General features: G+C 37.8%; 1 protein-coding gene across 6 annotated transcripts in view; it reads right to left on the bottom strand.

Moving 5' to 3' along the window:
• PACSIN2 (protein kinase C and casein kinase substrate in neurons 2) overlaps positions 1-27,456 on the bottom strand; it is a 52,957-nt gene that overhangs the window by 12,665 nt on the left and 12,836 nt on the right. For 4 of the 6 annotated variants that reach the window (XM_033057619.2, XM_033057616.2, XM_033057617.2 and 1 more), the window contains exons 2-5: positions 12,886-12,996; positions 1,972-2,128; positions 1,032-1,267; positions 198-353 (exon numbers count right to left, since the gene is read on the bottom strand). In XM_033057619.2, the coding sequence (XP_032913510.1) occupies positions 198-353; positions 1,032-1,267; positions 1,972-2,128; positions 12,886-12,945 (609 nt within the window). In that variant the 5' untranslated portion in view covers positions 12,946-12,996. Of the gene's footprint in view, positions 1-197; positions 354-1,031; positions 1,268-1,971; positions 2,129-12,885; positions 13,002-27,456 lie in introns of those variants that run through there. The other 2 variants (XM_042779189.1, XM_033057620.2) reach the window with 2 other exon arrangements.

Genomic DNA, 27,456 nt, shown 5'->3' on the forward strand with positions numbered 1-27,456 from the left:
AAGTACTTAAATGAAATAGAGGCCATACATTATTCATCTTCAGAGAAGAAAAATTTGACAAGAACATGTTCTTGGGAGAAAACTAAAGTTTGGAACAGGACTGTAACTGCCTATGTGAACTGGTGTTCACAGCACATTCAGGAAGAAAAAAGGTAAAATATGCACAAACTATAGGTTAAAGAAAACCATCAGTATACCTTTAGTACATCTTGTTTGCTTCTCTCCACTTTGTCTTGTAATTTCTTGAGTTGTTCAGGGTTCAGTGCTGGGTCAGCTTTGCTGTTTGTTTCTCTGGATATAGCCAGTTTCTCCTCCTTGCAGGCAGCATGGTAAGCTTTCTTTGCAGCTTCCACCTACAAAGGAGATTTGAGTCTTTGCATCTGAACACTCTACAGCAACCATAAAATCTTAGCCATAAAATCATGTTGCAATGAAGAAACGGTCAGGTTTTGTTTCAGGATGATTTTTCATTTTTCTATTTTTTTTTAGGGGGCTGGGAAATTGTTTTTAGTTAGGCCAAAGAATGAACAACACATAAGAATCAACATAAGGAAATTATTAAAGCATTCTTTCACTATACAAGAAATGTCACTCACACAGCTCAGAGAAGTATTGAACAGACTCAACAAAAGGGTTACAGAAAGTCCCCAACGAAACACTTTTCCCTCATGCCCATGTTCACCTACTCCCCCTTCTTCTACCAACCTGTTATTTAAGAATTATGTTATATGAGAGGGAAAAACCCCACAAACACAGTTTCCCTCATTTATTTGAGCAATTTGTGACTTTCAATTGCATGAATCAGATACTGTTAAAATGATAGCTTAAATTCCACTTTTCTGGATTTTCACTGAACTCACCAAGATTAGCAGAGACTAAGAAAAAATTTTTTCAGAAGAGGACAGAAAGCAAGAGATCTTTAAGAGAAAGGAGGGTCCAGCAGAAAGAATAGGGAGTTTACTCCCTTATAGAGATTTAAAACATTGATATATTATAACACAGGATATCTAATACATAATCTACTGCTGTACCTCTTTCAGCTTTTTTGCCCAGGGTTTCTGAGCTTTCCTAAATCCATCTTCTGCTTCTTTGGTTTCCTTAAATCCTCCCATCATTTGCTTATGAAAGGCTTCCTTCTGCCAGTTCTTGATTTTTTCAAAATCTTCATTCATCAGTGAACCTTTTACTTCTAGATGTAGTTCACTCACTTTTTCAGCTTCTGACATAAAAGCACACCAAGCCCTTTCTACTGTTCCATACTGTGGGCCTAAACACAACAAAAAGTGTCATTCTCAGTAACCATCACCCACATGGAACTTATATTCCCAAGAAACTACCTGAAACTACTGACTTATATTCACTTGTAAACAGCAATGCTGATGCAAACCTAGAAAAGGGAACAATTTCTTTTCATATAGAGTATCACAAACTTTTAAGCCAGAAAAAATAATATTAATTTAGTTTGGAGTCCTTACCCCTGTACCACAATTCTCAGTATTCCACATGTGAACTCCCCTTTGAACTGCCTTCAGTTTCTCAATGTACTTTTTTGAAGGGTCATAACCATAGAAGGACAAACCATTGCAGAATATATTAAATAGCATCAGCTTAGCCTTCCATTAGAGCAATGCCTGGGTCTTTAATTACTAGTCTTTCCCCCACAGTCACTGCCCCCTTGTTATTCAGAATCCCTTTTCAAACAGACAGTTCTCTAGAACATAACCCCATACTGGAGGCAAGATTCATCTGCTTCAGCAAGGAATAAATGAACTTGCAAAAGAGCAGAGCTTTGCTTGGTTGGGTTATTTATCACAGAGAGCTTGGACATTTGTCACATTATTGAGCCTCTTGCAAAGACTCCATTAAAGGCTACAACATACATTATTTCTACTCTGTACTTACCAAAACAAAGATATACAAAAACATTTTTTTCCATTTAAGAAAGTTGTCAGAGTTCAAACTCAGCATTACCTTTCTCCACAAGTTGCTTCCACCTTTTAGCCCATTCTGTGAGCTGTTGAGCATAGCCCTTCTCTATCCGTGCCCGCTCATGAATACAATTCATAAGATCATTGCAAAGTCTGTGGCCATCATCAATTCGTTTTACTGTCCTCTTGTAATTTCCAACCTACCAAGAGACAAAGACTTAATTTCTGCTTGAAAGCTCTGAAAACAAGACAAATCTCTAATTAACATAAATACTGTAATCCAAGAGTAAGATAGTACAGTAGGAAATAATCAATTATGGGATCAGGGTCATTAATCTTAAATCAATAAATGATAAAACCTAACTGCAACAATACAACAAAGGCTACAAGTTCACCTGAAAAAAAAAAGTTGTTAATTTAAAAGTGAAAGCTTTATTATATTTTATTAAGCCTGCAATGTAATTATGGGCAGTCACCACAATTGTTCTGCGTTATTATTTCTTGGTAATGTTCTAGATAGTGGAGAAAATTAAGATAAATAATAGAGTATTTCTTTCCCTCTTCAATGTTTATTATCAAGTACCTAATACCTTAATTTTATGCTGCAGAGACATGCAAAGGAACATTGCAACATCTCTATCAACCATAATAATAGTTTTTAAGAACGCAGTCACTGCTGACAAACCAGATAGCAATTATTTCCAAAGGATATTCTAGAATTTAATGTGGAAAGATACTGACAGCAATGGCATGGAGTTACCATACTTAGAACTGTAAATACTAAAGCAAAAAAACTCCACAGTTGCTCAATGTACAAGCTACAATAAAATCAGGACATGGAGCAAAATGCACACTATATAATGAACATCCATTATATAATTAACACTCCCCTTTCCCTCTTGTGCACATGCCAACATGGAATAACCAATCTAAATGTCCGAAAAGAAGAAAAGCCTCACACTGTTCCAGAGTAACATTTCCACCAAATTCAAGGTCACTCAGGTTGGCCTTTATAAACATCAAACAAGACCTAAGAACTCTGTTAAGAGAACTTGCACAGCCTATTAAATATCACAGCCAGTTTCTTATCTGCCCTAACCACCTGACTGAAAAACAAAGATTAGCAGCAAGGCAGGAGATTAAATATTCAAATACTCAAAGTGCGTTAGTCATTCTTACATTTGAATTGTATCTGCTTCACATCTGACCTAGAGAAAAACATCCAACTTTTAGGTTCACATTTTTTCAGAATTTTGTCAGCAGATGTACATGCAAACCATTTGCTTGAGAAAAATGGTATACAGGGAAATACTCTTAAAAGGGGGAAAAAAATTCCCTATAGTAACCACTGGAGGAATAAATGACTATATTGATAAATGCAGACATATGCTAGGTCTTCTCATTAAATCCTGGAAAAAAATAAAATGAAAACCACTAAGGCCATGACAAAACCATTTCTCTTAGTGGCTTCAAAGAATTCATTTGAGCACATTTTTTGGTTTGGACTAGATTCACTTCAACAGATTAAAGGAATTTAGTTAGCATGTAAGTAAGGCTCTAGTTAGCAGTCACTGATTTGTCTAAATCATGTAAACAAATGCATACATACACCCCCTGCACATTCAAATATAAACCACAATATAATTGAAGATAAGAAGCTACCAGCGTCAACGCATCCATGTCAACTGATTGCATCTACTACCAAGAAAGCATGAAAAATAATCTTCTATTTTCAGGAGAAATGGAAATGGAGAAGTAGGCAGTTATACATACCTAATCAAAGTGTTAAGGGAATTAAATACCTCCAAGAATATTGACAGTCCTTGTAATGGAAGACAAATCATTCATCTGCTCAGAATTACTCCAGTTGTAGGTTCAGAGTGGAGCAGACTTTCAAAACAGGTTATGTTAGCTTGGCACAACTACTGAAGCCTTGTATTAGCATCAATTTGTGTCTCCAGTTATGTGTCTGGGGATTTATGTCCATAGCACGAACATTTCCTTTCATACATTTTCACTATTAAATTAGCATTTTAAATGCTAATATGGAATGAGAGCTGGCTGTCTTGTGGTATACTTAATCTCTTAGTTCTGAGCAAACTCTAACCTCATGGTAATATCTAGCAGTTGCCAAATTTCAGGCAGGTATTCAGATGACTGAACTGAGCTCACCTTTGATGGTTCATTCACTGTTATCACGTATCACCTTTAAAGAGCTACATAATTCACCCACACTGCCTCCTCCTCCTCACGGGAGGACTGAAGGAACTCAGCATCACAGCTCAGAATCAGTATAAAGAGGAACCACCAGGCCTACAAAGCTAGAAAATAACCTGGTATTGCAAAGAAAACCTTTTACACTGAAATTTGCCCTATGAGGAATGCTAGAATTTCAGAAATACAGCATTTTTTCTGTGTTCCATGACAGCGAGCATAAGTTATATAACTTGGGATGCAACATTTTGAAAACCTAGTGGTTTCTTTCAAAAATTGCATTTTAAGTTAGGGACACTGCAATGACACATTTTAGAGACGTGGAATGTGCAGCTTGTCACTGTAGGACAAGAGATTTGAGACACAAGGTCCTTAGGCCACAGAGCCAAGTAAAGGGAAAAGAATTTCAGTCTTTATGTGGCCAAGGAACTACCAGATTAACTGTAGATAGGTTAAAACAATAAATGAAAAACTTAGCAACACACTCAAGACACCCTGAACTCTGAAAAACACATTACATTGTTAATTCAAGACTCTTTCCTCCAGTTTCTGAGATAAATGGCAAATATTCTGCAAGACTTCCCCTTTTCCCCTTCACAAAAAGTATTTGAGCAAATTAAAAATTAAGAATTCCTTTATTTGTAGCAATTGACCAGGAACAACACAAGCAAAAAAAAAAATCCTGTGGTCAGAGCCATCTTACATAATGCCTGGCAATTTTCGGATTTCTCAATCAGCCCTGTACAGCACATGAACATACATGATTTTGCTAGTTAGAATAATTTCCTGATTATTCTGAGCATTGGGCTATTTCCTGTTAAACAGACAGCAGACAACATGAATGAAGTTAAGACGTAAAGTTTAAGTTTTCATTTCTTACAAATAAAATATTTGTTTCAGAAACGTAAATTGTAAGATGACAAACTTTCTTACTATTTCAAGAACAAAAATAGATATTTAAAAACTATATCCCACTTTCATTTTAGCATCAACATCACATCCATTACATGACATCAAATTCAGTTTCTGTTTACCTTTAGTTACCAGAAACACTTCAAAAGGAAATAACCAAGTCTATTTCATAAAAATACCACTATAATGGTCACTTTTGGAATGCAATCAGTTCATTCTGGGAAAATTATGATTCACAGCTTAGTGTCACTCTCCCTACCTGTTCTAATTTGAACTAGCCATCACTTTTAAGCCTTTTCCATTGCAAAAAATACTGAGCTTTGCTACTAATAAACCTCGGTTGATCCTATTTTGCCCCATTTCTCTCCTACAGGCATTATAGATGCCTTCAGGTGTCCATCTAGCTTAACCAAGACCGCATTCCTTCTGATTTTATAGCTTCCTCTCAGGCTTGAGCACAGCAATGTCACCTCAAACCCTCTGCCAAATCTAAGATTTAGGGAATCTGTAACATCCAGAAAAAACCATACATGAGGCATTGATCATCGTATAGCTGTCAGTGCAGGCAGCTTTCCTTATACCAAGGGAGCCAAGAACCGTCACTGATTGGATCTTTAGTGGGGATATCTAAGAGTTTACAACCTCACTATTCTACAATTCCACAGCACTAAACACAAAACAACAATCTTCAATTATGTAGGCTCCTTTACCTCAACTATTAGACTCTACTTTTATTTTAAGGCATATTCATTAAGCATTACAAAAGCCTAGAGGGTTAAACACACTTTGCAGGTTTTCCTGGTACACTGAGAGTAAAAAGAAGAGTATTTTCATTTGTTAGCAGCCCAGAAGGTGGCAAACATTAAGCTATTGCCAAACTCCTGTTAGGTAATTTCAGCACACCATGATAAACATTATACCACAAATACTTCAGGAGTTTCAAATGCCTGAAGATAGATTTGATGCCAACTCTTTTTCCAAGCTTATTCATAGCAAGTCAGCCTTTATGAACTGGAACCATTCAAAAGAAAGACAACAAGGGTATTTTTAGGGGCAAATACTCCTAGGCATGACACAGAATAATAAGCTTTAAAGGTTCATAGCCAAACCCACACATACCAATGGCCAATATGGGGACACACACTATTTCCAGCATTCCATTTAACCATGAGAAAAATTTCTTTCCAGCTACGTCAAACGGGAAGTTTCCAACCATTTCAACCACCATTAACATCTACAGCCACTGTGTGGTTTTTCTAAATAAGAATAATGATCTTGGTTCATAATTAGCACATACAGTCCAAGAACTTATGAGTACTAGTTCTGAGTAAGTTTAAGTTTATGCATATAAATTCACCCCTGGTTACAAGAAAAATCCTGAGGAAACTCTTAAAATCTTAAATCTTAACCAAATACACCAGTAAAGCAAACAAGGGCAATATAAATGAAAAATATTCCATTGCTCAGTGTTAGGAGGAGATTTAAAAAACAACTACGTGTCAGGAATCTACTACTGCAGAGTCCAAATATTTTTTATCCAGAGTGCTGCATTTGGGTCTTGCTTTGGCAGGTTGGGGTTTTTGTTTTGGGTAGGGGTTTTTTAGTGGTTGGTTTTATTGTTTTTTTATGTGGTTAGGAGGGGACAATGTCAATGCAAACAGAGGCCAAATTTGATTCATCCATACTATAGAGGGGATCAACTTCCACTTTGTGAGGTCTTTCATTGCTTATGATCCTCAGCAAATCCTTCAGAATGCAACAAAAGCCCTGTGCTCAGCACTTCAAAATGCACACCAGGTTCTGTCCTCCAAGGGACTCACTCACAGGGCTGAAATAATCCCAGCTGCAGCTTAGCAGCTGTTCAGAGCACCAATTTCTGTTTGGGTAAGTAGGTGTTTGAAACACCCCTGCAATAAATAGGCTCCATATTGCTGATGTTAGCAGAAAGTCAGGGAGATAAGGAAGCACAGCTAGGGGATAAGGAGCACACAGTCTCTGAGGGACCTAGAGCTCATTTAAAATTGCCTCTACAGGCAGGGTAGCTGCTCCTTTTGATGTCTTACCTTGCAAGACATGCATACACTTCCACTTTGATCTCTAGGAACACTCATTGGCTTTCTTACCTTCACAGGTACATAACTAAACAAGAGCACTGGTCTCATCTTGCCCAAGGCATTTTTCTTTTAATATATCCCTGATAGTGATTACCAGGCATAAGGCTGGAGCTTAATAAACAGAAAGCAAACTTCATGATGCATTTTGTTAATTATTAATATAATAAATTATTTCATGGGCATTCCAAAACTACTCCAAGCAGGACAAGGCCAATAGGTGTCATGCTCACTTCTCATGTTTAAACTAAAGCAACACAATGTTGGAACTAACCAGTTTTGCCACAGTCTGTTTCTGGATGCACAAAGTGCCCTAAATGATTATGATGCATTTACAGCAATCATGCAAATGCTTAGATTCCTTATGATACATGAGAAAGAAACAGAAAGGCTTTCAAACTGTACATTTTCCACTTTCCCTTGGAAAACCTGCTGCCATCCTGCTTCAGGCTATCAGCAACAACCTTTGATTACCCAAAGCACATCATCCTTGTCAGCTAAGTAACACAGATGAAGGAATTTCTTCTCGGAGCATATCAACAAAATTCCTCAGTCTCTAGGAGTTTTACACCCGAGACAGTTATGAGTTTAACCAGACACATCAAGCTACATTGAGGTTTGACAGAAGAATAAATCAGGAGAGCAAAACTTCCATTTCTTAAGTAATTTAAGACACTATTCCAGTTGAAGTTTTGATGAAATCTTCCACTGCTATTATGGGAATTACCCTTCAGAAAGTCTTTTCTCAATATATTGCAGTTCTCTGTTCTCTAAGCAACCTGTATTAAAACATGTCCAAAATTCTCTGACTCCTAAAGTACTTTTATTGACTAAACACCTGAAGAAATTAGAGGAAAGGAAAAAGATTTGTTCTACTGAAGAAGATTTGTCATCCTGCTAGAAGACAAAATGCCTTATAGCAATATCTTGGGTTTACCAAATATGGAAAAAAAACCCCTTCCATTTAGTTATGAAAGCTGCTCTATTTCTTTGTCCCACTTAACAAACATGTATAATACTGAAAGCCTGTTTTATTCAGTCATATCAGCTGTTCTGATACAAGATACTACTTCTGCCTAAGCCTTGACCTACCCACATTTCTTGACTCCCAGATCTACAGTAAGCCATCACCATGAACACAAGTCCAAACAACAACTGCTCCAATTCCCTTTCAACAAGACAGCAATTTCCCAACCATAAATCAGAACCTGATAACACTATCTGTGTGGTAATAAAAAATACTAACCTTTAGAGGAAACAAGTTACTATTTGTATTGTATTTCCAGCACTGAGCTTAACTCTCAGTGCTGGGGTTGGAAATTTCCATGAACAGTATTGAAATAGCAACTGAATAAAAAAAAGCTTAACAGATGAAGTAATCTGCATTGAACTGCTCCATGGACAGTCTGAGCATATGCAACTAGACAAGGTTAGAGCAGTAAATCTACTATCAGGCAACTACAGACTCTAGATTGACATTTTTTACTAAGAACCAACAGCAAAGGCAGTGACAATTCCAAAAGAAAGCAAAGACTTCTAGAGTCAGAAAACTGATAGGAAACAGTGTTTAATGTCCTAAAGACAATGAAATTTCTGTCAACAGCAATGACAAAAGCTTTGAAATTCACTTATCAATATTTTATTAGGTACAGTTCCCATCAGCTCATCAGAACAACCAACTTACAACAACTAAAAGTGTTTTAGTTTCAATATGCATACAGTGAGCAAAAACCAGCTTTCACAGTCAGTTTTTCAGCTAGGTCCCACAGCCAGTCACCTCACCCTTTCCTAAATGCTTTTAAGAAATAGATGGGTTTTGCAGCACAGTTCAAAGGTAAATGAATCTGAGCTATTTTGGAGTGCAAGGGAACAAACTCGAAAGCTCACCCTGCCAAACTGTCACTTCTGTGCCACAGCCAAGTTCAAATACATGCACTGCTTTCAGTTGGGGCAGTAAAACATACCAAGGTGGCTTTTAACAAACTGTAAGCTGATAAAGAAGAAACCTACTGTGTCAAAAATCTTGAAAAACCTCTAACAAGAGTATAAAATGTCAGAATCCGTAGTAACAAAAAACCTTCCAAATTGATTAGGAATTCTTTACTTCCTGTGACCTGAGGCATGAAGCACTCAGCTGGCATTCCAGAGGCACCACATCTTTTCTAATGAAATCAAACAAAACACATTGAACTAAGCTGTTTAATCCTTTTGAGAAAGAATAAGACCAGGATTCAAAGTTGCAGTGCTCAGAAACAAAACAATCATACAGACATATTAAAAAAAGGATGGGTTTTAGACTAAACAGCAGTCAAATTTAGTTTGGATAGATGACTCCAAAGCAGAAGGATCACGGAATGGTTTGGGTTGGAAGGGATCTTTAAGATCATCTCGTTCCAATCCCCTGTCATGGGCAGGGACACCTTCTCCACTATCCCAGGTTGCTCAGAGCCCCATCCAACCTGGTCTTGGACACTGCCAGGGATGGGGCAGCCACAGCTTCTCTGGGAAACCTGTGCCAGGACCTTAGTACCCTCACAGAGAACAATTCCTCCCCAATATCCAATCTAATCCTGCCCTCTGCCAGTGTGAAGCCATTGCCCCTTGTCCTGTCACTCCAGGCCCTTGTCAAGAGTCTCTCTCCATCTTTCCTGTGGGTCCCTTCAGGCACTGCAAGGCCACAATGAGGTCACCCCAAAGCCTTCTCCTCTCCAGGCTGAACAATCCCAATTCCCTCAGCCTTTGCTCCCAGCAGAGCTGCTCCATCCCTCTGATCCCTTGGTGTCCCTGCTCTGGCTCCAGCAGCTCCCTGTCCTTGCTGTGCTGGCCCAGGGCTGGGTGCAGCCCTGCAGGGGGGTCTCAGCAGAACGGGGCAGAGGGGCAGAATCCCCCCTCCCCTGCTGCCCTGGGGCTCTGGCTTGGGGCAGGGCCAGCTCTCACCCACAGCACCCCCAAGTCCTTCTGCCAGGGCTGCTCCCTCTGCTCATCCCCAGCCTGGATCCATCACCCACAGGGATGTGCCCAGCACAGGGACAGCACCAGCAGCTGGTCTGGTCAAACCTCATGAGATTCCCATGGGCACTGCTCAGGTTTGTCCAGGTCCCTTTGGATTGTCACTGCACCCTCAGCTTGGTGCCATCTGCAAAGCTGCTGAGGGTGCCCTTGATCCCTCTCTGCCATTGAAGAAGATATTAAATAACAGTGGTCCCAGTATGGACCCCTGAGGGACACCACTTGTAACCAACATCCATTTGGATTCTGAGCCATTGACTGCTTCCCTCTGGATGCAGCCACCCAAGTAATTCTTTTTCCATACAGCAATCCACCCAGAGAATTCACATTTCCCCAGTGTGGAGAGAAGGATGTTGTGGGGGATCATGTCCAAGTCTTCACAGCAATCCACCTTGTACCTTTCTCTTGTCCACTGATGGAGCCACTCCACTGGAAAAGGCACAAAGTTGGTCACACAAGATTTGGCCTTGGTTGTCTGAAATCACCTTCCTGTCCTCCTTGTGCCTTATCAGAACTTCTAAGAGACTCTGTCCTATGACCTTCCCAAGCACAGAGGTGAGTTTTGACAGGTCAATAGTTCGCAGGGTCCTCCTTCCTACCCCTTTTAAAAGACAGGTACATTGTTTCACTCTTTCCTGTCACCTGGAGTTTCACCTGATTGCCATGGCTTTCCAAGTATCATTTTAACAACAAAGAACAATCTTTGTGGTTATACATCAAAAAAGAGAAATAATAGAAAAATCCTATAAGGAAACCAACTGATTGCTATACAAAAGTCTAACATTTCCTTATCCAAGGATATAAAAGGTATGCTCATACATTATACATTAGTCTACTCACATTGCTTATGAAACAGACTGCAGTCCTGACCTTTTGGAAAGAATACACAGACAATTCCAAGGAAATAGACTTAAGTAGTAGTGTTTACAAAATTATGCAAAGTCAGTCACCAATAGCACAAACACAAATAAGGCACCTATAACAAGCATAAAATACATTCAAACAAACTTGCATGAAGGCCCCCATTTAAGGTAATTGCCATTTCTGATCATCCTTTATTGGATTTAATTCTTTGAGCTCAAATTTGCCCAAACATAATCATCCTAGTTTACAGAAAACTTCATTCTTATTCATTCAGCTTTTATGCTTCCAGACACGATTATTTGATGGAAGACAACAGCTTGGTACAGAACAGCCAGCCAGAAATCATGTTTTGCTGCCAAGTATATGATGCCCAACACACATCAAAATATCCCTTTTGGTCCAGAATTCTTTTTTCCTGACTGCCTCCTTATTTTATTTTGAAACACTTCTAGCAGGGAAGCCTGCTCAGAAAGTTGCCTCAGCAAGAAACAAACCACACAGTAAAACTGAGTTTGGAAGGACCCTCTGGAGACCAGGTAGCCCAATCCCCTGCTCAAAGCAGGTGTGACAGCTCAGATTGCTCAGGATCACAGCCAGTTGAGAGACACTTACAACACACTTCCCAGGTCCTCCTTCCTACCCATTTATAGACAGGTACAATGTTGCACTCTTTCCTGTCACCTGGAATTTCACCTGACTGCTTTCCAAGTATTGTTTTAACAACAAAGAACAATCTTTGTGGTTATACATCAAATGGTCCCACAGCCTCTCTGCAGTTATCCTACAAAATGCCCCTACAACAAAAGGGGTCAAGGCTTAGTGTACAGTGATTTTAAAAGAACTCCTTTACAAATAAGACAGACATATTTAACATAATAGTAATTATGTCTCCTCAAAAAACTGTATCTATCTACTCAACCAGAACCTCACTAGCATTAGGTCTTTTAGAAAACATACTGAAAAAACACGGGAGATCTGCATCACACATATGCTGTCACCACAAACAGCACATTTTAGTAGTCTAGAAAAGCTTACATTGCAAAGGAAGTACAATATCAGGTCATCAAAATCAAGATGTCTAACACAGGTCTCTGGTAAATTCAGACAGGTTCCCCCAAGCCATTTTCAAGCTTGCTGTAGTTCAAACTCAAAAGAACTCCCTCTCAAATTTGTCCTACTGAATACAGTTAATTTGGACAGTGTATTTACCTCCAAATGTGTGAGTATTGACACTGCCAAACCTTTTTACTCAAAGAAAAAGACTTGTTTATGTAAAAGTATTTCCTTACGAAGTTTCCTTTCTTTAAAGCTTCAATTATCACAGCATCTGAAAGCCTCTGTCAGATTGGGGTAGCACAAATTACTGATATTACAAAGTGCTTTCTATTATCTTTGTGTATGTATGCTTTTACACTGAGATAAGAGTAACTTGTCTCAAAGATGGTTACACTTATATCCAGATACAAATAGGAGACAGTACATTCACACAGTATTTTACTCCTGTAATTTATGTACACTTACAGTAGCTTGGAACAGTTACTTCAGATTGAACATTGATCATTTTAAAAGCTACTCACACACGGCCTTCCTTGATAATAAAAATTGACAAAGGTTCAATTCTGAATTCCATGTCCATCCCAAGTGGATGATCCTCAAGTTCATTAAAGCCCTTGACAGAAATAGGTCAAAATTCAAAAGGTAATTTCTACCCTGAAGGCTGTTTCTGCAGATCACAACAACCAATCTGTGTTGTATTGCAGCTCACAATTTACAGTGCACAAAAATCAGATTTTCTACAATATGAGTAAAAAATAAAATCAAAATATTGAATAAAACATTTGGATTACCTCCCAGAAGCTATCACTAGAAACTTCTACTCCAACAGAATCATCATATGAGCCAGACATTGCTATGTATGAAGAGCTTGTAAGTATTCAGAGATTAAACACCTTCAGAATCTGTAAAAACAGAAAAAAAAATATGAGCATTATTAATGAAGTGGAGTTATGGAGTTATGAAAAAAAACATATTAAGCAATTTCATCCAATATTTCGATATCAAGAGATGCCAAATAAAAACAAAAGGCAACCACAGGGGGCATTTTGGAACAGAAAACTTCTACTACACAGTTTGTGGCTCTTATAATGACATAGGTTGTCCAGAAAACACTCAATGCATCTGCTCGTATCACATTTCACTAGACTCTTGAGTTTACTTAATGATAAAAATTCCTATTACAACCAAAAGAAAAGATTGAGCAGCAAGATGTTTACTCATTAACTACTCCACTTTCAAAGCATTCCTAAGAAACAATCAGCTGACCTTTGCTTCTGCAACAATAACTTGCACTGATTCCTATTCCTTTTCCTCTGGAAATCTGTGTTATGCAATGAAACCCACCGGAAATATTTAAGGTCAAAATGTATTGATTCAAAGAAAAAGAAATGTCTTCTTGTCATTGTTCTATTTTAGCAAAACAAACAAACAAACAGAAAAGCCATCAGCTCTGAATGCTGAGCTTTATTAGAAATAAGTCATTGCTTTAACAATTCAGGCATTTTCACTTTTATAGACACAGCTGGAAGGAAGAAAAATATCACCTCTCCTCATCAAAGCAGATGACATTATGAATCACTGGATATGAAAAAGGTTAGGGTTACCCTAAGTTAACATGCAAGATTAACATCAAAAGCATTACTGAGACAAAAATCCAGGCACTTGCACCCACAAATGTAGTTTGTGGGCTGGAGACCAAGAGGTAGGAGAGAAAGGAAACAGCTGCCTCCCAAAACACACACACAAATCCCTGTCCAATCTCTGCAGATATTTCACCAGGTTCTCCTATTTGGATTTCTCCTGCCAAGTTTATCTCTAAATACTAACAGGGATACATACAGGTAAACAGATTTTACCAGCCCTTGTGGGATGAATACTTTTATCTGTAGACTGTAAGTTGAAGCTCCCTTTCATTTTTTTGCCTTGTCAATCTTGCTTCCCTTGAAGTACCATGGCCCCTTCAAAAGGGGGCAGAAAACATCTCCAAACCTGACAGTGGTTATGACAAGCTGCTGAGAGAAATGGCATTGAAAGCCTCCCAGGCAAGGAGAATTCAAGACTAAATTAGCATTTCTGGGACACACTGAAAATAACAATGCCATAAGGGTAGGAACTTGTTCATAACAAAACCCAGCTACTGAAACAGAACAGTTCTTTGGACAGTTGCAGCACTCTGGCTGGGAAGACAAGATGTTTCTCCTTATCAGTTTTTTCATCCAATTCATTTACGTAATGCAATTCACAAAAAGCTTACATAACCTCAACACTGAATATCAAACTAAAACCCACAAGAGGAACATCAATTGTCAGAATTTTATTTTTAAAAGACAGTCAAAATATAAGAAGGGTACTGCAAAATGGCAAACTAGAAAGGAAAATCGCATAGATGTAAATTATTTTTACATGTTAGGGTAACAATCTTCAAATTATAAAGAATTACCAAAAAAACCCCAGCTTTTCTACCTGTGCTTTTAGTGAGCCAAGAGGGAAAAATTTAAACACTGTTCAGTTGTCTTTCTCTAGCAGTACACCTTTACATGGAATGTGCTCTTCCCAGATAAATTTTGTCCCTTGCAATTTTTACAATACATTCAGGTAAGCAAAGATCGTATTTGTAAGTATTTGTAATTTTTCATGCCCTTTTTTAGACAGCTATAAGCAGCAGGAGGAGGAAACCAAAGTGCAGTAAGCTTGCAACTAGCTGGACCAATTCACAAGACTAGTTTAAAATTAAACAGCCAGGTATGCCATGCAGGACAAGGGAGGAATGAGGTTCCGAAGGTCGGCATGAAGGGTTAGGGCAGTTTTTCTCCTCTACACCAAGATCTTCCAACCAAAGTGCTCACTGCCATTTGGAAGAGATCTGGCAGACAGCTGTAGAATTCAGCAGCTTGGAAAAAGAAACCCTGAAGTATAAACTTAAAGGAAAGTTACAGTCCATCCCATGCAGTCATCCATCCCACTCTCCAAACCGTACCAGCAGTATTTTTCCCCTCCAATTACACATTAAAAAGACAATGAAAGTGTTCTGAAGTAATAATAGTGTCCACCTACCTTTAACAAAATAGCTTCAACTATATCATTCCTGCAAATTTACTCTGAAAAGTTATATGGAAAGACTGAAAAAGCTCAAACACAGGAACATTTCCTTAAATGAAGGAACAGGTTGTGGTGACTGGATTTTTAAAAAAACCCTTTTATTCCTCCTCAGCTAGAACTACATAATACATGGAGTTATCCTTTTTTTCCGTAGAAGCATGAAAACGATCAGCACTCAGGAAATACTGATGGAATTAAGGTTTGAATATGCCAAATACTATGCTGTGAGAAAGTATGAGCAAGCGTATTTAGGGAAATATTGTGAAGTCATAGCAACAACTGGTACAGAAAAACACTATTTTTACAGCCTTACTTAAAAATAAACTGTATACTGAGATAGGAACATTAAGTGGTGTGAGTCATGCTATCCTCATAAAATAGCATTATTACAGAAGCCAGGCCTTTAGCACATTTTTTGTCAGGGTTTGGTCCTCCCATCCTCCAAGTGAATTTCCAGAGGTTTCACAAAGAAAGTTCATTACACTTTTTTTTTGTTTTGCAGGGTTTTCCATTTCACTACAAAAGTAAACCTATGAACAACTACAGTCATTAGGTAAAATCTAGAAAATTTAGATGGATACAACAAGAAAAATGAGCTCTGCACAGATTCTCCACAAATGATCACCCGGCAACTCACACAGCTGGATTGCAGCAGAACCAATAACTCCATAGGAAAGCCCACACCCTCTTCCTATGTTCTCTCAACAGTTTGGCTTCATCCACTCTTTTTCTTCTCATTCTTCTCACAACTCCAGGCCCATCTCTTTAGTGCCTTTTTCTCGTCCCCCAACTGCCAAGCAAACAGTAGCACAGTGCTGCAGCCACCAGAAAAAGCAGCCCAGAGCAAACCTTACCAGTTCAGAGCCCCTGCTGCCTTTTGTCACAAGCACACTTCAGCCACGAGAGCTTATATAGGCTAAAAATAAACCACAAAGTCCAACTGCAGAAAGTAACTCCATCCTAAACAGTACATACTGTAATAGCTGCGGAAATGATGCAAACAAGGCTCCAGGTTCTTGGCCCTGGCTTTTAAGCAAGTCCTGTAAATTAGGATACATTGATCTTTGACACGAGGAAATGGACCTTAATAAATAAATGTGGCTTTTTGTTTTTTTTTTTTTTTAAAGCTTCCTCTTAGGGAACATTCTAGACATGCTTTATGCTAAAGACCTTGAATTTCTTCCTCACTGCTAGTGCCCCACTGTGTGAAAAGAAGTGCTATAAACATCCTGAGGGCCTAACACACAACGATTTTAGAAAATATTAACCAATTATGAACAAGCAGACCTTCAGATACCACACACAAAACGAGCTGAACACAAGATGCTGCCTCTGCTCTCAAGAAACTGGCTTTGAATATTACTTTGAAAGCAATTTGCAAAATTCTTTGCTTTGTTCATCTTGAAATACTTGGGTTTTTTGTTTTTGGTTTTTTTGTGGTTTTTTTTTTTGTGCTACAAATGAAGACTATTAAGAAGCTAAATAACCCAGTGAATCCCAAAATTTCTCTAAGGCATTTTTCAGCAGGAAGATGGGGAAAAGTCTTTAAAGAAATCCTTCAGTTAAATCCCCTCAGGCTTTTAATAACAAATAACTTTGATGAACTCTTACTATGAAACAGGTAGAGTTGTTTAAAGTGAGATTTTAACATTCTGATTTCTTTTGGAAGATTATGTTTACTTTGAAAATATATTTCATTATACTCAAAAAGATGGCATTAAAAAAAAAATCTTATTAAAGTCCCATGCACAACAGGCTGCTTTAAAGCATGGCAATCACTAAACTGTGGTCTTAGGTGACAAACTGATCCACAACAGAGAAACACCTCAGAATCACAGAGTGACAGACCTTCCAAGCACGATCAGCCCAGGTTATTCAGGGCTTTTATACAGAGGGATCTTGAAAACCACCAGGGCTGGAGATGGCACGACTTCTCTGTGCAACCTATTCTAGTCATTAACATTCCTCAAAATGAGATACAGAAGAAAAAAAATTAATCCATATTTAGGAAACCAAATGGTGTTGCCATGCATTGTCTCCAAGGACTCTACAGATGGAAGTTGAGACAGTCTATCAGCCTCTGGAAGAGAAAAGCACCTGGTCACATCACCTTTTAAACTTATTTTTGGAATGACAGCATCTGTCACCATGGATCTGACTCGCCAAGATTCCGAGTTTCATGACTAAGACAAGTGAATTACTGATGTATAAGGACATGACTCAACTTCAATTAGCTGCTCCTAAGAACTTTCAGCCATAATTTTTTTCCTTATTATTCACTGAAGTCTCAGGTTTTGTTCCACACAGAATAGGAAGGAAACAAGACTTCCTTGTACATAAATAAATTCATTCTATGCTTTAAGTGTGAACTACTGTGGTTTGCTACCAAGTGTACTTGCCATACATATTCTCTGTACCTCATATTCTGTGGTTAGATAAAGCAATTTAGATATTGCTTTATTTTCTATTTTGTCCAAAGAACTTGCTCTATAAGAGTTTCCAGTTCCTTCAGGCTTGCAGTCTGTTTACTGTTGACATAGAAAAAAGTGACATAACTTCTTTAGCAATATTGTGAAATCATGTAACAAAAGCTGTTAAGAATCACAGCTACTGACGTGGCAAAGTCCATAAATTAATATGAAAAATAAATACAGAAAAAAAGAATGCTTTGGTTTACACATTCAAGTGACACCAAAGAATTTCAACCCCTGAGTGCAGGGAAGAAATGCATCCAACCATGATTAATCACTGCTGTTCAGTGCTGTGAAGTCCTCTAATTGTAATCAGTAGACATGACTGCATTTTATTAACAGAAGTTAGACCTTAACTTTTTAATGATAGAGTCTCAAAGTGAGAGCTTGGGCCTAATTCTCCAATCTCTAAAACAGGGAAAATAGCACCCTCCTCCACAGGGATTTAAGATAATCCCTTAGTCTCCATCAAGAAAACAACTACAGCAACAAACACCAGAGAAAAGTCCGTAAAAGGAAACCGAATTGCTATTTCTTGGGGAATTCAGCCTCTATGTTATAGTTGGCAGAGCCATGCACCAAATGATTTTTGGAAAGAAGTTGACAGCAACCTATTTGGTGAACCGTGAGCACTAAAGGAAGGAATCTAGGAAATGCATGCTGTTACAGACTCTGCAAGCTTATTTCCTACCAGGCACACTCCCCTGAGACTGAGAGCAATGTTTATTCCTAGATTTTCTAGTTTGGATAACGGAATAATTTGCCACCTAGACATTTTTCAGTTAGCAAATAACGTAAGATGACATTAAACAACAAAAAACTATCAGTTCCCAGTAGTCATTCATAACCCTGGGTAACAAGAGACTCTTTGCCCTTCTGTCAATTAAGGACACTCCCTGAGTTCAAGGTTGCTTCCTTCACAACAGCCTCCTTGGTACTGGATTATATTTGCCCATGCCCACGTTTGTTAAATGCTGAATGTGAAACCACTGAAAGTAGCACTCATTCACTGCCCTATATATACAAGCCATGAATACACATTCAAGCCATAGTTTCAGCATACATCAGAAGATCACTAAAGAGATTAAACTTCTAAGATAATTACCACATGTAAAAAATCCCACACAACTCCAGTGAGGAGACAGTCTCTAAAATTAAACACTTTGGGCACATTAACACTGTGTGATACAATCTTACAGCAGATACATTTCACAATGCATAAAGAAAGGAATAACAACAGACATTTTGGCATTATTGATTATTAAATAAATGCAACTTCAAATTACTGACCAAACAATTTGAATGGCACACAGCACAGAAGTATACCTGAAACATGAGGCAACCCAACATTCTCAAAAAGACTCTCAGCCTGCACATTTTGTTTCATCCATGTAAAATTATACCTTGCTCTCACACTCCAAAGAAGACTGGCAGAGCCCTGCAGTTAGCAGCTCTTATCTCCTGTCCTCCTTCCCCATAATTAGTGGCCAGACATGCTGGTTAGACATGTTGCTGTTACACATGCTGCTTTTTGCACATTCATGACCTAACCATCCCTACCAGCTCCCACATGCTGCCAGCACAGCCTCCCTCTGCATTTTTCTAACTAACCAGGAGATACCTGAAATAGCAACACTGACTTTGGGGAAAAATTATTGTTTATTCTCAGCTTGACAAGCCAATGCATGTAGGTGTATTATTTAAATTGTGCAATTTTTGTTCTAACCAGGGAAGATATTAATTGCCTTCAGAGCCATTGCAGAGGTTTCTATTTAAAGTTGAATAGACACTGACCACAGAAATCATTAACACTGCAAAACACATGCTTTAAATGGCATAGATATACCTGCTAAGATACAAATTTGATGAAGTTTTGTGGGGAGCATGCAAAAATATTTGCATGCATTTAAAACAAACCTTAACATTTTCAGACTACATTTCTTTTTATCAGGAGGTATGAGGGTAAAATCCACATTCATGTTTTCTTCACTGCAAGGAAAAAAGTGTATAAAATTTGGCTTTGAGTACATTTTGCCAAAAAAGACAGCTGAGAACTCAGGATTATTTGTCAATTAAAAAACATTTAAAGATATTCTTCAATTTTGCAAATCAGAGGTTTTCTACTGTTTAAGATCTAGTGATTAAAATGACAAAGTGCAGGAAGAACTTTAATTAATTACAAGTGTTCACCCCTTCCGAATGTTCACTTTTGTAATGCCTGTGACATCACACATTAATTCATATGTCCTGTCAAAGGCTCCCAAAATTAAATTAACCATAATACCTTGGCATCCTTTCTAAATAAATAAAATTGAGATAAATATGCTTTTAGGTTTGTTTCAAAAAAAAACATGAAGAGGGCAAGAGACCACATCTTTTCAACTTGCAAATTACACTTTGTAAGCATTTAGTTAGCAAGAAATCTTTTAAGTGTCCAGATACTTTAAAAATAAATAATTGACCCTTTATCTAGTGGAATTAGATGGCTTGTTATATACACTCATAATGAAAACTTATTTTTGTAAAATGCCAAGGGAAATATCTAAAGCACATATACTTAATATTTAGTTTCAGTAGAATTTTACAACAGTGCAAAAACAAGGACAGGAGTGATATTCATGGATTCTCCAGGAGAGACACCATGAAACAGCATTTACAGCTGCACTGACAAAACAGCTGCAGAGAGAAGTGACATGTGACATGTAAACATGTTCTAAAATGGCACATAATTTAGAATCAAAATAGAACATTATAGGAAGCACTGCTTCAGACATCAAAACTTACTTATGTGATCACCCAGCTAAACACTGCTCTACTTCAAAACTGAAACCTCACAAAAGGACATCAATAAAAAACAATACAATAACCATTCTAGAAATAAAAGTGTGTTGTGGACAGCAGGTTGTATGAGCCCAGAACCATCAGTTCAAACATGATAAAACATGCTCCCTTACATTCAAACAAACATTGCAAAATATCACACTCAGCCACCAAAAATACTTTTGTATCAGCTGTGACACAGTAGACCACATTTTCTAAGAAAAAGCAACTATGACAGTTGTTTGGAAAGTCATTCCACATTCTGTTTACAAGCTATTAACCTGAAAAGGCGTGCCTTAACTCACTTGCATTTGTTCCAGCTCTGGAGCTGGGCAGCATAACTGCACAGATAAGCACAGTACCTGCACAGCACTGCCTGACCTCCATTTCCACAAACACAATTCTCTCATCAGCGTGTACTTTAGCACTTCCTCTGGGCTGATGAAAGCCTTGTAGCTCAAGCTGATGTCTTTTTTGCCCCCCTCCACACTGCAGCACTCAAAATAACACAGGGTTTTCAGTCATAGCGTGATTCTGTATAGCTGCAAAGCTGAGTATTTGGTGTACTATAACCTTTTGGAAAGACCACGGGTAGCCCGTTTTAAAGGAAGGTATTTTTAATCATACAACTGGCTTCAGTGGAGGAGAGTGTTTTTAAATACTTCAGTGAAACACGTAGGCACCCTTTGCAGATGCGTCACTTAGGAAACAGATGTGTTGTTTCAATGTTTCAGAGTCAAATCTGTACTTTTCCATCTCAGGAAATACAGGGCTGTAATATTAATTAATGAAATGCTGGCGTGCATTGAATAGAAGTAGATTTAAACCCTTAAATGAAGGTGAAACAGGGCAGCCTTCCTGAATCTGAAGTTTGCACCGAGGAGCTACAGTTCCTTACTTCAGGAGAGAACCAATTCACATACCTTGCTTGAACCAAATTCAGCCTGGTCTTTAACACAGACTTGTTTCCAAAGCCTACATCACTGCTAGAAACGAAATCTGTGCATTAACAACGTGTCAGAATACCCAAATCTTCTGCTTATCTTGGAGAGATATAGATGACTATGCTGGGCAAAAATAGGAAGGCTGATTGGGGCAGTGGAAGCTGCATGGGTGAGCCCAGGAAAATGTGTGTACTCTTCAAGTACTAGCGAATTTCTCTGTCACGTTTTGGAGATAAAAATAAAAGGAAAAGGAGAAGTGATGATCTCCTTACCATGGATAAAGAGAAAGTCCAAAGCCTCAGAAGGACATTGCCGAAGGTGGAAGAGAAGACCCTCAGCCACAGTAAAATAACAGACCACAATGTGCCTATGGTATACTTGATATTAACAGTACAGAGACATCACATTTCCAACAAAATTCCTGGAAGTTGAATAGATTGTTCTCTAGTAAACAAACAGCAATTTTCTAGGCCAGATCCTCAACACAAGTAGTCTATAACACCAGAAATTATTTGCTAGTATAGCTTTTACTAAAGCTGGCAAAGAACTGCACCCCAGGACTCGTACCCTAAAGCAGAAATTAAATGACCACTTCCATAATTGCTGGCTTAGATCAAAGCTGTGAAAAGGCTCTAAACAGTAGTTTCCATAATTACCAATTCTTTCTGCAGGTATTATCCCATCACTGCCATAGCCCTGTTGACAAAAAGGAGGTCAAATCATCATGCAACATTCCTCAACTCTCAAAATACATTAAAGAATAGTGCAGTATTTGGGGAAAACATTATCAATGTAGAAACTGCTAAAGAAGTTACCCTTACAACTTAAAAGCAACGTTTTCAGCTGTGATAGTCATCAGATCATGCATCATTTCACCAGTTTCATTTCTGGAACTGATACAAAATGTACAGACCTCTGCAGAACACAATTCATACATGCAGAAGAAAACAACCACAGGCACATTTAACTTCAACTACCCTTCTTATAGTAAGTCAAATAAGTAATTATCCATTTAGGAACAATAAAAGATCTGTTCAAGTGGTTCAAAATCAATGCTATAGTGTAACAGTACAAAAGAGCATGTGACTGTATTTCATATTTAAGATTAAATAAGATTAATTCAGATTTTAAAGCAAACTGAATGCAGTTTCTAAAGAACTATTAGAAGAATTTAAATTGCTTGCTTGTGGTAAAGTTGGAGAGAAGGTTACTTGATACTTAGCTTCATTAAGATGGTCACTGAAAAAAAGAAATTATTGAATTCTATTTAAACAGATTTTCAGCTCAGTAAATCTGAGGTAAACTTTAGCCAGGACTTCTCATGTTCCCAGCAAATTAAGTTTCTGGTCCTGAAATGGTAATTACTGCAACAAGGTCAGAAGACCTCTACTTACTACTTAGTAATCTATACAACATGAGTTGCTGACTTAGCAGAATGAAACATTCCCAAAAAACATATAATTTTTTTTTGCAATAAATATAATGAACTGGCTCCTTACCATGTACTATAAGCTCATTGGTGTAAGCTACCTGGAAGTATTATACTTTAATATTAGGATCAGAGATCATATTTTATGGCCTTCCTGTACATGTAATTTGACAAGCAAAGACAGAAAGGGACAGGGAGGAGGAGTTGTTTGTTTTGGTTTGTTTGGGGATTTTTAAAACACGTAGAGTACACTTACACCAACTTTAACCCTTAATGCAACTGAAAAATCAAGAGTTTTCAGAGTGCAAAACAAAGTGCTGCTTTAAAAGAGGCACATGATATCCAGGTTAGGCAAGAGAGGAGGTGAAAGTTTTTCTTTGGTTCACAAAGGTTTCACTAATCCTATTAAGGGTTTAGAAAAGAAAGCACAGCAGAGCAGCCAGTCTTCCCCACGATTTTCAGTGATCTGGGTACATGTTATGTGACCTTATACAGCTCTCAAACACACAAATCACTCATATGTAGAATCCCTAAACATTATCATGTGAAATGAATGCTTAAATTTGCCCAACTAACCTCACAAAGAGTAGTCTTTTCTAACTTGCTGTGGCTTTTCAGGAAAAGCAAAGCTTTTTATGCCATTTTAAATTAATGCTTGACCAAAGTACAAGTAGGTCAGCAACCTAAATTGGACTGAAGTTCAAGGAAAGCGGGACAAGAGGCCCCATGAGCTGACAGTTCTTGCACCCACCATCACCACTGTGTTTTAGCAGTTAATAAAGCTGTGCCATCACTGACTGTGGAGCATTAAAACAGCAGCATGTAGTCTGCATATGGGGAATAATCAGAAGACAGAAAAAAGAACCAAGTTCAATTTAGTGCTCTCTCAAGGCAGAGACTAAAAACCCTGTGGTTGAAAATCCAAGCACCCAAGACTAATATCAAGTAAGACCAAAGTTGGTCACATTATTGAAACACTCTTAGTAAAAGTAGGAATTACACAACTGCCTTTTTCGCATATATGCTGCTAACTTCAGCATTTTAAATGGTTACACAAGGATTCTCAATCAACTGCTACTAGAGGTACAATAACATATCTTTTTTCTTTCTGAATTTGGCTTAACTCATATGTCAGTAACCCCTACACTCACAAAATAGCAGTATGATAGCGGTAACAGCTGAGAAAACAGGCACAAATAGCTTCAGAATAAAGTGATCAAATTTCTTAAGCTATTTAGTTTACTGCAAACCATTCTACACATGATCATAAAATTGCTTAATGTTAAGACTCTAGAAAGTCTGGAGTCATTATATTCAAATTCAACATCATCTTTTAAATGAAAATAGAATTCAGTTGGTATTTTTGCATGATGTATAATAACACAAAGCAATCTCAATAAGACAAAGTTAGTATCATGTAATAAAATGAATCTGGAATTACAATATCCAACTTGCACACGCTCAAAAGGAATCCAGCTTGAACTGGATTTCTAACATGGACTTTGTGCATAAACCATGTATCTATATACACACAAACATATAAACCCATATAGAAACTAGAGTATTAGCCTAGAGCTATTAACACATTGAGATTTTCAGCCAGCTTATAAAAGCCACTATCAGGGTCCACCTCCAAGGGATTTTACTACCTAGCAAGTGATCTTGTGCTTCTGAGTTCAGCTTGAACGTCTCTAGATTCCATCCCATATTTGTCTCCCAAGGTTTGTGTTTGAGCTGACAGCTGGGATATCCCCACACTCCTGTCCAAGGCCAGGGCGGGGTGACAATGAACACAGACAGAAGTGCACCATGACACTGCAGGCAGGGCTCTGTGTCCCTGCTCACAATGATAGCTCAGCCAGTGCTCTGCAACAGTTTGTGGTTACTGAAATGAGTCACCTGTCTACATATGACTGCCATCATAAAGCCATATCTCCATATGGCTCGTCAGCTAAGAGGCTGAGCAGCAAAGGAATAAAAAAAAGGATTAAATGGTTCAACAGCTGAAACAGCTGCAAGATGAAAGCTTCAATTATACAGAAATATCTTCCAAGTTTAATTGAAAATAAGATTTCTGTTTCCCCAAGAATAAGAATACCAAATGACATGCTTACTCAATGAATAATAAATTTCATATTGAACTATCTTTATCATATGGTAGAATAAAATAGATACACAAGACTTTGAAATACTGCAGAAAAAAATTAGATAATGAAGAAAACATGTCAGAAATTGCATATAGAAAGATACTATTTATAATATTTCACAAGCAACACATATGGTACTTTTCATAATCACACTCTTTAGTGTCACAATTCAAGTCAAAAGCATTTCAGCTGAGAACACCTGTGAAACTTAAGTACAGGCATTTATCACTTCTGGTTCTGAAGGCTTAAAGCCTTAATATAAACATGAGAAAAAATAGGTCCACCTCAAGAAACTCTCCTAAACCCACAAAGCTAACACTACCTCTAGCAACAAACAGTACCCATGGTAGCTCCTTGGTCATTTCAAGCTTTCTGGAGAAGTGGCGGAGTTTCTCTAACCCAAAAGAGAATCCCTCCAGTAACTCCAGCCATGAGCTCATTAACACTTGTTCCTAATAAAGGCAGCTCAACAGCTGAAGAGTCAAGGTCACAAAAAACCTTCACACAATCATGTCTCAGACCACAGCTGCTTCAAAGATGTTTCGTCCTTACTTCTAAAGCTTAAGGGTACAGAGCACATGAAAGAACAACTGTGAAAAATACTTTAAAAATATACTTTGGAGTATCTACTAAGGTTATCTCAGAACAGGCAATGTAATGTTTAAGACAGATGTGTAATTCAAAAAGAAAAACTAAGAGCACAAATGGTGAGTCTAGCTGCAAGGGTTTCTTGTCATTAAGTATTATTAACCTGTGGTACAATATCTGAAGGGTACACACACAGATACTCCTCTAGTGGTTTCTTTCTTTCCTTTTGTGTTTAACTTGAAAATCATTTTATACTGAAAAAACGTGTGCAACTGTCCAAATCTGAAAGAGAAAAGACCTGCTTCACTGAGGCAAAATATCTAGTCGATGCATTAGTCACCCAAAATTATAAAAACAGGTATTACACTTAAAAACTAGCTATATTTTACATCTAAAAATATCATTAGTATATGCTTTATAGAGTATTTAAGAGCTTAATAACCTTGATTCATTAGACAATACACATCTTGTGATTTATGAAACTGAAAATGAAATGTCCAACTCTTGGCACCTTCCAACAAATTGCCTACCTTTTCCCCTTATAAGAGCTGTGAAGAAATTGAATATCCAATATATTACATGGGAAGAGAAAACATTTTATTATCTACTTTATATTTGTCACACTATCTTAAAAAGCCCATGGTCATCATAATTCCAGCTGAAAATGCCAATTTCAAAGCAAGGAAGGCTAATGTTTATTGATCCTGTCATGAACCAGTGACACTTGAGCATTGGAAATCCTGCTCATTTGAGTCTGACAATTGATGATGTAGTTAACTGTGACAGAGGGCAGTCTAGCAGACTTAGTTTTCATCAGGAAAAAAATCCATTACTTCTCAGCCCCACAGAAGATAAACTGTTAGTTTGCATTTTTAATGCCAGATTTTAATTGGGAAGTCGACACAATAACTGATTAAATTGGGAAAAGACAAAGATTATGGTGAGGGTCACAGGATCCTGAAAACAAGTCCTGGGAGCAAATGAGGCTGGACTCCTCAATATCTCTTCAAAGAGTGTTCAACAGCCACACTTTGCTACAGTGATCAGATCCCATAAGAAATACTTCAGCTGAGTATTTGTCAAGTTACAAAGATCACAGAACTGTGCAACAGTCCAACCTTTATTGGGAAAGGGAGCCTTACTGAGATTACCCAGCACCCTGTCCAGCCACAGCTTCAAAGTGTTCAGTGGTCAAGACTCCACAATCAATTATCTACCAATTCACAAGACATCACTCAACTTCTGAAGGACAAAAGCTAGAGTGCCATTCTCATGGCCAGTCACATTTCATTTGCTTCTTTAGCACACAGACAACTGTCCTTTTTTCTTTTTTCCTTATGCTGAAGGCTACACAACTGATTCTTGCAGCCAAAGCCGTTCACTAATCCTTTAACTATGAATTCTAATATGTGAAGAAAAATGTCATGGTACTGGTATAACACAAAAAGTTCACACTATACTTAATTCATGTAATGACATAGATTTTTCACTATGGTCCATTTTGTATTACATAAATTGCAGATCCTAAAGTAATTAAGCTTGAAAAAACACTCATTTGGTACACAGATGCTCAACAATTAGTCTTTGTCCTGGTCATGCTACTTCCTGGTATAACTATCTGTTCCTTATGATATGAACATATTTTATGGTAACATCCACTGGCATGAAATAAAGCTCTAAATCCAAACTATTTCAGACTTGCATTTCTACCACTGACACCTAAAACTTCTTTCAAAGGAAGGCAGCTATTCTTATTTGTGTCTATTCTTATTGATACACAAATTAAGCAATTTTAATGACACCAAACCTGTCTAGCCAACATTTTGTTAGAACTAACATCCCCCTGCAGTTCAGCTTTAAGAAC

This window comes from Catharus ustulatus, chromosome 4 (genome assembly GCF_009819885.2).
Source record: "Catharus ustulatus isolate bCatUst1 chromosome 4, bCatUst1.pri.v2, whole genome shotgun sequence".
NCBI classification, from domain to species: Eukaryota; Metazoa; Chordata; class Aves; order Passeriformes; family Turdidae; genus Catharus; species Catharus ustulatus.